Source organism: Diadema antillarum, unplaced genomic scaffold (assembly GCF_040938485.1).
Source record: "Diadema antillarum isolate AM-2024a unplaced genomic scaffold, OU_Dant_1.0 seq00000455_RagTag, whole genome shotgun sequence".
Classification (NCBI taxonomy): Eukaryota; Metazoa; Echinodermata; class Echinoidea; order Diadematoida; family Diadematidae; genus Diadema; species Diadema antillarum.
In genome coordinates this window covers 152501-165979 of record NW_027271427.1, presented here as the reverse complement: position 1 = coordinate 165979, position 13479 = coordinate 152501, and the positions used below count along the sequence as shown (strand labels likewise).

Sequence of the window (13479 nt, the reverse complement as noted above, 5' to 3'; positions counted from 1 at the left end):
CAAATATTGCTAACCCTACAGACTGTATTGTGATGATAGAAAGCAAGCCGATGTTTGAGATGAAAGCTGGAACCTTCACATATGACAAATATAGTGAGGAAATCAAGTGCTTGTTTTGTGCCAAATACTGCGAAAGTGAATATTTTACAGTGAGTTAATTTTTCATGCCCAGCTGGCCTGGGTAAGATGTATTTCCCATGTTTTTAATTCCTCAGAATTACAACATTACATACATTCAGCTGTAGTGGACTGGTAGGCCTACATGCTCTTATTTTCGTGCTAGTTTATGGTCAGGCAAAATGTGCAAAAATTTCCACTGAAATACAATTACATTGTTTAGATGCCAAACTCAACACTTGTTTGACACTTATTGTTCACTCTCAATTTGAGAATGCTTGCTTCCTTTTCTCTATTTCTTTTTCTCTTTTATGCTGTGTGACAGACTTTTCATGCCCTTTGAGCACTCAGATTGAGTGGTGAAGGGCATTATAGATACCCCTATTATTACTGTAATCACTGAGTTGTACAAATAAACATGCAGTTGTCATTAGAAATCCTCTGATTACAGTCCATTACTCTATTAAGGACACATGTATGATGTTGGTTGTATTTATTAACTTCCCAAAACTCCCTGAAAAGTGTCTGGAAACCAGTATTCTGCACCTGAAGTGAGTTGATAAATGCACCTGTTGGTGAATCTCTGATTATAAGAGGATTAATAGATTCATTCTCTCTGTTAAAAATGTCACAACAAATGGGGAGAATTAATTTTCCATTTGCAATGCACACTGCAACTAATTTTTTTTTCACCTGTAGCTTCAGGAGTAAGAGTTAGTAAGTCAGGGGACAAAAATGTTGATGTCTTTTATGTTGAGCATTGTTTTTTTGCAAAATATCACAAAATGAAAAACTTGTACAACAGTGTACTTGGATTTTAAAGTCTGTACATTTTTTCTGGTGACGTGTCGGATGGTTTTAGCACAGGTTGCCCAGCATATTTGACCATTTTGCGCAAGTTGAAAAAACAAAAACAAAAACATACAACCTGTAGGATTGACTACATGTACGTGTATTTCATCATTGTCAAGTTGAAGGGAGGTTATCTTTGATGACTGAAAGAGTCTTGAGGGGGCGTGGGATCTGACCCCTCACCTGCCCCATATGCATCACTCTCTGCTCATACTGGTGATGTACAACATTGTATGGTGATGTGGGGCAGCATGTGTTTGCTACCACTATCCCTTCCACCTCTCTGTTTGTTTGCCCTCACAGCAATATTTACCTTCCCTTCTATATTTTGTCATACATTGTAGCTTGCTTGTATGGAGAAGCAGATATATTTTCTAGAGTCAAAGATTTATATGTTTGTCATATTTTCTTTCATTTTTGTTTCATCTATATTTTTTCACAAGAATAGACACCATTTAAGGGATTTGATCTGGAATGCATATTTGCTAATTCATTTGTTTGGTGGGTACAAATTTATTAAATTACATGTAGCGAGCATCATAGTGGAAGTGTTTGTTCCAATTGTTGCATTGGACATCATATAGCTGAATTAGTTTACAATCTTCAACTAAAGATAATCTTTATGTCAAAGTATTAAGGAAGAAAATGTATTTCTATTTGCATGATATCAGTTTAGTTTGTGTCATAATTGTGCTTGGAAAGTTGGTTGAAGTTCAATGTACATTGTAGCCAATCAAAAGTGCTGATATGATATGAGTTAAACATGCTGTCTTTACTTTTTCACTAATATGCAAGGAAGTGCAAAAAGTGCGTCACACAGCAAAAAGCAGTCCAGATGTGTGTTATGCTCTGGCAGATTACAGAGTTCTCAGTGCAGCCATCTGCTCCCAAACAATCACTCTGATTCACACAATCGTCTGCACTTTCGTTGTATTGAAATTCAAAGTTTTACCAGCTGATATTAAGTTCATAGACCCATTTTATAAAACAGATGATGCACAGATTTAAGGTAGTGATGGTAGTGGAGATGCAGCACTGTCTCAGGTACCCACAATGTTAAAGGGAAGATAAACCCCAAGAACAATGTGGATTGAGTGAAAGCAGCAACATTATTAGAACACATCAGTGAAAGTTTGAAGAAAATCGGACAATCGATGCAAAAGTTATGAATTTTTAAAGTTTTGGTGTTGGAACCGCTGGATGAGGAGACTACTGGAGGTTATGACGTATGAGTGGACAACAATACCAAGAAAATATAAAGAAAATACTACAAAAATCCATTTTTCATGAAAATTACAAATTCCATCAACTTGATATTGACATATGTTAAGGGTAGCAATTATTCCCCCTGCTTTCTGAAAGCGGTTGGTCCACTGCTCTTTCATAATTCTAGAAAAGTGAATTTTTGTTGAATTTCCTTTATATTTTCTTTGTATTGTTGTCCACTCATACGTCATATGCTCTAGTAGTCTCCTCATCCAGCGGTTCCAACACCAAAACTTTAAAAATTCATAACTTTTGCATCGATTGTCCGATTTTCCTCAAACTTTCACTGATGTGTTCTACTAATGTTGCTGCTTTCACTCAATCCACATTGCTCTTTGGGTTTACCTTCCCTTTAATGCCTTCGATTGTTTCCTAAAGAATCAAAGTTATTGATGCATGTGTTGTGCTGCATACTGAGTATAGCACATTCAATCATAGAAGAGCTCCTTTCTCTGTGTTATGTGGTCTTAAATGGGATTTTTTTTCCTTCTTATGAAAACATACATATGACTATGATACTTAGGTGAAGCTCATATGTTAGTGGGTATATTTCTTTGATAATATAATGATATGTGTAATGTGATATCTTCATCATCCTTGTATGGTCCATAATCAGTAAATAGTCTGTGGAAAATGTGAGCTGCAAGCACAATGTGTCTGTGTACTAAACCTTCTTGCAGGTTGTTGCTCTTGAACCTGAAGAGGATGTATGAGTATCTCCACCAAGGAGGTTATGTTTTCATCAGTGTTTGTTTGTCTATGTGCAAAATAATCAAAATGTTGTGAATCAATTTGGATGAATATTGCAGGAAAAGGCAATAATGACACAAGGAACAGATTTTTAAATTTTGGTCATGATCAAGGAATGTTAATGATTTTTTCAAAGAATTTTTAGATTTTGAAGATAGGGTCAATGAACTTGGGAGTTCAAACTGCATATTTGAGGTTTGCATGATATAGGCCTACATGTATTTATATATATATATATATATATATATATATATATATATATATATATACTTGTTTTTATGCCACTAAAAGAATTAAAGCACTATGCTCTGCTCGGGCTATGTCCAGCGCAGCTAGAAGCTGATGACGTAAGCATAAGACTTGAAATTGAGTAATTTTCAGCCTGTGTGTGTGAGTAGAAATGAGCCGCTTTTCAGAGGTCTCTGCTATTTAAACTCGGAGTATTTTTTCTAGTTTACGACGAGATCACTTTGTGTGTGTGTGTGTGTGTGTGTGTGTGTGTGTGTGTATGTGTGTGTGTGCAGTGATTCTATGTGTAGTTGATGCTCAGTGAAAGTGAAGTGAATGTGATGATACAGTGTATGCTGGTATAGAGATGGTGCACATTTTTGTTAGCAATATGCAAGATTATTTCAGGTAAGAAGAAATCCAAATAAAGCATTCTCAGCAAGACAGGAGATATGAATTTGTTTTTCTGTAAAAAGAACAAGGAATCTGTGTGTAGCCTGAATGCAAGGACCAAGTCATTTTAAGTGCCAGTAACAAGCACTAAGCAGACATTTCGCAGATGACATAGAGAGTATGTTCCATATTCCAGCATTTAAAGAGCTGAATTCTAAATTAGCATTGAAGTGCTAATGTCATGTGAGTATATGTAAAGTGTCTAATCTCTCGTTTGGACAGAACCACCGGAAAGTTTTAGTGAGGAGGAAGGTGGAGGTTCTACAGTACAGAGCACCGATCAACCCAGCGAAGGAGGCGTAGAGAGTACTGATGGACAGATAGAGGCACAGCACAATGAAAGCCTCAGTGGACAAATTGGTGACTTCCAGAATGTAACTCTTAGTAGTCTTTTAGGCATGACAACATCAACAGAACTTCCAATCACAACAACAGGAGCGAGCTATCTGCAGACAGTTACTGCAAGTACCCAAGTAAAGCAGACAACAGCAAGAAGTATTCAAATAGAGAGTCGCACAGACCCCTTAGAATCAGAAAGTCTAGGAAATGCCAACCAGACTGCAGCAAATCCAGGAACAGCCTCTTCCTTGGAGCCTGGAAGTGTCCAAGAATCAAGTCCTGAACCTACTAGTCTCCAACCATCTGGAAGAGATCTGGATAGTACAACAGAAACTTCTGTAGAGCACTATACCACTAAAGCAAGTACAGAACAAACCAGAACTCACCATACAGGGTCTGACCACCAAACATCTGCTGGAACATCACCCAAAACTTCAACTGAAGTGGATGTTCAGGAAACAGGGTCAACTCAGCCTGTACTTCAAGATGTGTCATCAAATCAAACAAGGAGTCAGGGAACAACACCAACACCAACACCATCCCATAGGAAAACAGGGTCTAACCTTCAAAATGCTCAGGAGACAGGCTCAGAACCCCAATCTGTTCCGGTCACAGAGTTTGGAACACCAACCACTCAAGCTCCAGCCACAGACTTTGACCTCACTGCTGTATTTACAACCCTAGATCCAACATTTATTACCACAAGACCCAATGATGATGAGAGCTTTAAAACTGGAATAACTTCATTCCAAATTATTACAGAAGAAGTGATAGACCCTCAGGATGTTCAGAAGACAGTTTCAATTGGAACAGGTACTGAGGCACTGGCAGATCAAGAGAGCCATCTTGAACAAACCATAGAACCTACACTCCTTGAAGGCACTATCCCAACTGTGGAGAGTAATCAAGAAACAGACATTGGCCAGGTCAGCACTCAGCAAACAGTCACAAATCTACAAACCAGTGCAATTACAGAAACCTTGCCAGTTTCAAATCACAGTACTTCTAAAGACAGCCCAGAAACACCAAGTTCAAATAACACAGAGTCTGTAGTCCCAACTGCAACAGCATCAAGTCCGCATGTGCACAGAACCAAAGAGAGTCAATCAGGACCACCAAACACACATCGAGGAACAAGTGATGCAGGCAGCAGTACCCAAAACATTGGGACTACAGACCAACCCTACAATCAAGAGCCAGTATCAAGTCCAGGATATGCTGAAGATTTGGATCCAGAAACCACCTTGAATGACTCACACACAGATTACCCAGCCACACAGGGACCTGCATTAGGTCTCCAAACCACACTCACGCCTGAAGCACATTCCCAGTCAACTGCAGGGCATGAAGTCACCAAGATAGTTACGACTGGAGAAGGTATTCCTAGGGGAAAATAGAATGGTTTGTGATTTGAGGTATACAGGTGTACAAAGATTAGACAAAATGACTGCTGTCTATAGACAGGTCTGCCATATGTTTAGTACATAGTGCACTCTGTATACTTGCCACAAAATTTGTTGTTGACTGAATTCAGGTGGTTGAGAATAAATTTCACCTCACTGATCTTTATATGTTTGACACACGTTGTAAGGCATACCATGGTAATTTAGAAGTTCATACAGTAGTTAGCACTCAACATTGTTGTCGAAAATTTCGCCTTTGGCCTTGCTTAGCCCAATTTTAAAAGATCCCGCTTCATTCATTCATCACACAGAGCAGGGTGTTTAACCCGGTGAAGTGGTCCCACCTCACATCCAACTGAACCCCATGGAAGACCAGCTTAGTGTAGCTGAATAGGGCTATCCAGCCATCTTCTCAGATGGAAATGAACAAACAAACAAACAAACAAATTTTAAATTCATGTCACTGCTTTATTGCTTCATCACTGATGCATCTTGTATCATGTATTCAAGAAGTATGATCATAAAAGACTCTTTGGGTGATTGAAACTAGAGAACATAAATGAACATTGATGTATAAACCATGTGTACAAGACAGCATGACTGCAGATGAGTGGAATGTGTACCGGTATCACAAATGAATTATTGGGTTTACATGTATGCTGCACATAACAAAGTGTATCATGCATAAGAGATCATTGTGGCTAATTCCATTATTAGACAAATCTGTTAATTTTTGTTCTTAATGTAATTTTGATTTGCAAATTGTAAACAACTTGCAACTCCAGTGTGAGTTGCAAGGCAACTTGGCTTGATATTTTCTGCAGTGATCTGTATTCACAGTGTTTTATGTTGTTCATTGTGTGCATGAATAGCAACCAGCATACAAAGTGTATGTGGTTTACTGATAATGATTCATCATGCATTTTGTATTTCCAGCTCATACAAGTCCAGAAGATTTTGTAAGCAAAATTTACAGTGTTTGTGCATAAACTGCCAAATTGATGGTTGCTGTTAATACAGCAAGCACATTATTTTGCCGTGGGTGGGACTGAATATTCCTTAAAGCTTTGAAAGCCAAATTATAAGGAATTTTAGCATGATCTCTCAGCATGAAGTATTTAAGTGCTCTTACATTGACAACTGTTTATTGCCAATCTGTCCATGTTATAGGTCCTGATGAGTTTGATGGTGATGATGACATCATAGATCATGGAGGTAAGTCTGCTGTGGCATGTTTATTGCCATGACAGTGCTGGGGAGAACAGTGCCTTGAAACAACTGCCCTGATTTGTGGAGATTATATCAATATACCACCAAGGAATTTCTTTATGTGATTTTCATTTAAATTTGAGAGAGTGTAATCTCGAAGTTTTGCTCTTCCCTACATGCAGATGATAGCAACAGAATATGTCACATGCCGAATCAGATAGTTGATGCTTTGTTTATAAAATCTGTACTACAGAAGGAATTTCCAAGAAAATTTATGAAGAATCATCAACAGAAGAAAGGGAATATCTGCAAGAAGACAAAAAGGAAAATGAAATACAAAAAGAGGAGGTGTTTCTATGGGTTCTAGATTGGCATAGTTTGGTTTCAGTTGATCACAGAAATGATAGTAATGAAAGCAATCACCTTTCATTATCGGGCAAATGAGAAACAGATGCAAATGTGTTTAGACAAGGTATGTAGAGCAATGCATCATATCAAAGCACAACAAATATGAAGACTTGCTGGTGATCAGACATTTCTCAAAAACAGTTCATAAGTATTCTATGAGTTGTATGTGCAAGTGTAAGCAGTAGGAACCTCCTGGGTCTATTATGAATGTGTGGCCCTTTCTCCAGTATCATCTGGATGTAGCAGATTCCATGTTTGGTGTGCTGTCAGACATGTTGTCCTGTACACTACTTTGCTCCAGCTGTACTTTGACTTGTCTGTGTAAATGAAAAAAAAAATGTCAATTATGTTTTTACTGAGTCTACTCAGCAGCCACAATAATAGCAACATCAGTTTCCCTTCTGAGTAAATTTGACATTGTGCACTCTGTTAGGCCTACTGTTTACACACAGAGATGAGCTCATGTTTAACCAAAGTAGACCACCGTGATCAAAGTGATTACAGATGTTTAAACGCACACCTTTTGGAGAGATTTACTGCCAAGTAAATTTGCTTTTGACATGATTTCATATAGTTGCAAATGCAAATATGTGTGTAAAGATTATTAAGAGCAATGTATCATATCAGAGCATAACAAATATGAAGACTGCTGGAGATAAGATATTTCTCATTCTAGCAACCATGGACTTTTGAGGGTCAGGGTTTTGACTAGTTTTTTATTTAATCAACTGATGTATCTGGGAAGACAGTGAAAATATCAAGCACTGAAAATTTCTTAAATTTTATCCTTGATTTACAATGTACCTATTGAAGATACAGTATGTTTAATGTCAAGAAGAATTAATTTTTGCATTCTGCATGTTAGATCCAGTGAGGGATATTTTCTCAACCACAAGAAACAAATGGAAATCAAAAAATGTTTTGGTTAAAACATAGTTTTCCACTCATTGTTGTGTTGTCCATGTTGAATATATTGTATATCCTCCGGTAATCACTGTAATTATTAGAGAGTTGTATACCTGCTTTTATTTTCCTCGCTCCACTGTTCAGATTTTGTTTGATTCACTGACCCAATAAGATATAACAAACTGTAATTCCCTCAAGAGTTGTTATACACAGCATGGCACACTTGGACATGTACAATTGTAATAACAAGTAGTAGATAAAATTAATGATTTACATAATTTGCAATGAGATTTGTACCAAATTTTCCATTTTGCTGGAATTGATCAAATCAAAGTAGTTTACGAGGATGTTTTTCTCATCTAGGAATTAAACCAGGTGAATGTCCGGCAGAAGAAGGAGATGTAAGCATCTGTTCTCAGCCCTGCCGTGGTGATGAAGATTGTGATGGAACAGACAAGTGCTGCCAGAGAAGCTGTGGAAAGTCCTGTGTGCCTGTTCTTCTACCCAACCTGGAGCCAGGTGACTGAATGCATGATATCCCTAATTCATTTTCATTCCACACACATTCTGTAGTAGCTTGTGTTTTCAATAGAGAGTTTTATTCCCTCAACTTTTGCAAGTCCCCACTGTAACCTCAAATGTAGCAGCACCTGATATCTTCCTTACAGCCTGCAGGACTCAAAGCATTCCATAACTCCACTTGGTGATACATCCTGTTTGTTCACTCTACACATGTATTAAACAAACTGTACGTACCACTTTCAGATTACTGTATACGCCCTATATAGCGAGTTTGAAATTTTTGCGATTCGGGACTTCTCGATTTTGTAAGTGGTTAAATTCGCGATCGTGGAGTACAGTGCTGAACAGGAAAAAATGTATGTGTGCATTTACCTTTTGTATCAGGATCAGAGTCGATATATTCCTGTGTCTTTAAATTCACCAAAAAAAAAAAAAACTTCACAAAATATTTGGGTATACATACGATGTATGATGGTTGTATACACTGTACATAGCTGCTCTAAGCCTCTTGATTCCTCTACTTCTCTTGATATATGGCTTATGTTTTGTATATTTCTCATTTGCCTCAATGTATGCTGTGATGTACAATGTACATGTACACGTTGTAACTGTCTTTTTTATCAGATTTGTGGAAATAAATTGAATGAATTGAATTAAATTGAATTAAATGAATTTAATTAAATTGAATTAAATAGTTTGGTTAGGCACAACATGTACGTACAGTCTTACCAACTGAGAGTATGCATGTTGTTTCCTCTCTCCTGATTTCATTTTTGTTTTTTATCATATCTTTCATATCCCAATCAAACAAAGGCTTCAAGGGTTTTATTCTAAACTGTCTTTGCAGTATACATTACTGCCAGAAAGTATGGATTTTTGGTTTTTTTTGGAGTCTGTTAGTCAACCAAGTATTGCCATGGAAACTATATTTGACCTCCACCTCCTGCTGTTTGTGGTATAGGTCATGAAGTAATTGGATGGGACCTGCTGGCTCACACTGCCTCTCCAATGTCTCGCGCTAATTCCCCACCCCACCCCTTACCTCTTCAGGCTAAAGGTCAAACTCTGTGAAGAAAGATTGCTGCCAGTCAAGAGAGAGAGAGAGAAAGAGTGAGAGATGCACAGGCAGAGGGAGAGAGAGAGAAGGAGAGGAGAGAGAAAGGTAGACAGAGAAAGAGAAAGTGAGGAGGGAGAGAGAGATAGAAGAGAGAGTGCAAGAGAATATGGAAATATAGTCAAGATAACTTTTGTTGGATGGAATTGTACATTGTACATGTACATGTGTACTGTATGTCCTATCAGAATGCAAATTCTATCCTAAGCATATTGTCAATCAATTTCCTTTTTTTTTCTGTGGGAATCTCTCACTGTGCATCTTCAAAATGTTTGGACATAACTTCTAAACTTTTGAAAAAAGGAAGTAGGAGAGGTCAATTTCTTGGTAAACCTGAAAAAGAAGAAGTAATCCTTGAATTTGAACGTAGGGTTAGAGGCCTTTTAGGTGCTTTATGTGATATTTGTTGACTCAGTTATTTTTTTTTTCAGTCTGACTTCTTTGTTCTCTTCTTTATTTTGCTGTTGTTGCAATAAGGGCCATGACAAGTCCACATAAACTAAATTGATAATCAGCATTTCTGCTGTGACTTGAAAATGTTCATAAAAATGGAAAAAAGTATAAATTCAAAATATTAGATAAAGTAGAGTACCTTACTAAGTCTCCACATAATCCTGTAATTCCTTGCTAGTGGCTGATGTAGACTGCACACCAAACTTTAAACATTGTTCATTCAAAAGTAGTATTCATAAGGGATTGATAATTTGATTAATTTCAGCTAGTTGAGAATGCCAAATATTCAATGAGCTATTATCAAGATAAAGCTGAGAATTGCTTCTTGCAAAATCTGACCTAAACTACAAAATTATTGACTGACAAATTGGCAGAATTGTTTTGATGCTATGAATGTGTGTAACTTTATTCATAGTCATTGCATTGTTGTATGTGTAGAGTGACACAAACATCTTATTCTTTAAATAAATATAGACCTATAAGGGCTTTAACAGTGCTCGAGAAAACATGTACCGTAAATTACCTTCAGAGGCAAGTGACGTTTATTTAGCAATAACAACTCTAGAAATCAATTGTTCTTTAATCACAGAAGATGCTGAATTGAGATTTTGGTTGCTTTCAAACTGCTGCAACATTTTTACTAAGAGTAGTTGATGAGACTTCCACAGATATGTATGCTGTTTGATCATGTTTTGCCATCACTTAAACTGCATAGTGCTCGTAAGAAACCTTTCATGCTTTTACTATGTTAAGTTATGCCCAATGTTAAGTTTTTTACGGCGCATTTTGCTTGTGGCTCATAACTTTTGATGTATACATTGTATATCTGTTTGTTACCAAACTTTGATAGTAGATGTCCCTTGGGGAGTTTAAGGTCACCACAAGGTCAAAGGTCACATACTTGGGTCAAACTTTTAGGGCCCAATATTAAGTTTTTACAGTGTGTTTCAATTATGGCTCATCACTTTTGATCCATATGTCCATTTGTGACCAAACTTGACTGGTAAATGTCCCTTGGGGAGTTGAAGGTCACCACAATTGTAACAAGGTCAAAGGTCATAGGTGGGGTCAATGAACTTCTGGAATTTAGAAAAATATTAATTTCCTCTACGCGAATGGGCGAGACACATTTTGGCACTTCCTTGTTTATCCTTCAATAGTCTCACAGAGAAAGCTAGTTTGGAAGAATTGACTTAATGTTGTGGTTTTGAGAGGTTGTTGCTGTAATTTATGTAATTTCATGTTCCCTGTTTCTTTACACCTTGCCCATGTTTGGTCAGAACCTCTTGGGGAGCCAGGAGACCTTGAAGGACATGTTGGTATGTGCCCTTCACAGATAGGTGCAACACCACTTTGTGGGGGCGCTGTCTGCAAGACTGACTCTGACTGCGACGGATCCGAGAGATGCTGCTCAGGCTGCTCGGGGAGTGATGTCTGTATGCCTGCCCTCCAAATTCGTAAGTCCACTATCTTCCTTGTGTGTTTGCATGCTAGATTGAGACCTCTTTTACCCTTTGGAGATATTCTAGTGACCATGGAGAGTCAAATTTAACCATTCATATTGCACGACTAATCATTCAATGACTAATCTTGAAAAGAAGATTGTTCATGTTGTGAATATGCAGTACAAGTGAATGTACTGTACATACAGTATGTCAAGCATGAACATGTACAAAAATTACCAAAAAAAACAGATGTTGATTCCCAGTGTATTTTATTTTCTGAGTGTTACTTCATCAAGGAAATCTGTTTTCTTTTTTTTTTGTGTTGGAATAGAGGTAACCTTTCTCCCATCTTCGCTTTTTCACTCTTTTGTTTCAGAGCCTCTAGTTATTCTACCCATCCCAACAGGTGAGTAGAGCTGTGCTAAGAGAGAGAAAGAGAGAGAGAAACACACACACACACAGAGACACACAGAGACACACACTCACTCACATTCAAAAAAACAAGGAAGAAAAAGAATTCACTCTCAGTTTCTCATTGTGCATCTTAAGAATGTCTGGACGTGACCCCCCAAAAAGCAAACAAAGCGTTAACAAGTACATTGTATCACAGACTATTTTCTTGGTAAACCTGGAAAAAAATGGTTTCAATTTTCATCTGTGGATGTTTTCAGATGAAATAATCCTTAGATATGTTGTTTTGACATGTTACGCCATAACTCAATCATGTTGATACTGTGAGTGCATGTAGATTTAATTGAATTCATTACTTTCTTATGTTTAGAGTGGCCCAAGTATCTTTTTTTTTTTTTTAATGCCTCCACCATGAAGTGTCGCCAGAAGCATTATGTTTTAGGGTTTTCTGTCCATCGGTCCGTCCGTCGTTTTGTCTGTCCTTCCATCCATAATCAATTTTTGTGGAGAGCGTAACTAATAAATGCTTTGAGGTATCCTAATGAAACTTGACATGTGTATGTATGAGTGGGTGAAGTTGTGCCTACCAGCTTTTGCATGCACATGCGTAAGGTCACAAGGTCAAAGATCAAAAGATCAAGGTCAACTGCTCAAAATCTCACCATTTCCCCCATATCTGTGCAATGCCTAAAGGTATTTTTTTGAAACTTAGTGTATACGTGTACTACCAAATAAAGATTCACCTGAGAGAGTTTTGGGTCATGAGGACAGAGGTCAAAGGTCAAGTGAAAATGTTAAAATGTCACTATTTTCTCCATATCTTGCAAAGCTTTCAAGTTATCTTCATGAAACTTAGTACATACAACTGTGTATGCATGTACTAATTGACAGTGATCATGTAGGGAATTTAGGGGTCATGGTCAAAGGCCATGGGTCAAAGGTCAAGATCAACTCATCAAAATGTCACTATTTCCCTCTTCCATCTATGCAGCGCCTGCATGATTTTTGTTGAAACATTAGTGTACATGTATGCATGTGTTCCCCAATAGAGATTCTCAGGGAAGTTTCTTGTCAGAAGTTCAAAGGTCAAGTGAAAGTGCTAAATTTCACTTCTTCCTTAAATTTAGAAAAGGGTCAAAAGTACATATCTCATATCCCCAAATGCCTGCACTCTTAGACATTATAGCCATTCATCTAATTAAACCTAGCTCAAATAAAGTGAACATTCAACACAAAATGTACTATAGACCTATTAGGAGAACCATGCATTATGGTGGAGGTATACCAGTCACCATAGCGACATTTCTAGTTCATTAAAAGACATATTTCAACTATGCTCTAGGAAATTAAAGATTTCATGTAACTTCTTTCCTTCCGAGACAAGTGAAGTTTATTCAGGAAATAACAACTCTAGATATTGATTGGAGTTGTTGCTTCTTACATGTATTTGTCCAGTACTGATTATATTTTCTGTTGGACTATTTATGCTGGCTTCTAAAGATTTGGTACTTCATTTTTTGTCCTTCAATGGTCTCACAAAGAGAGTTTGGAAAAATTGACTTAATGTTCTAGTTTTGACAGGCTATTCCTATATTCATGTGTT

The 13479-nt window shown here is 37.4% G+C and overlaps 1 protein-coding gene across 1 annotated transcript in view; it reads left to right on the top strand.

Moving 5' to 3' along the window:
- Positions 1–13479, top strand: part of LOC139732910 (uncharacterized) — a 49162-nt gene that overhangs the window by 34557 nt on the left and 1126 nt on the right. Inside the window, exons 7-11 of the mRNA XM_071643748.1 lie at positions 3889–5382; positions 6579–6623; positions 8295–8450; positions 11301–11477; positions 11842–11871. Coding sequence (XP_071499849.1) covers positions 3889–5382; positions 6579–6623; positions 8295–8450; positions 11301–11477; positions 11842–11871 — 1902 coding nt within the window. The remainder of the gene's footprint in view (positions 1–3888; positions 5383–6578; positions 6624–8294; positions 8451–11300; positions 11478–11841; positions 11872–13479) is intronic.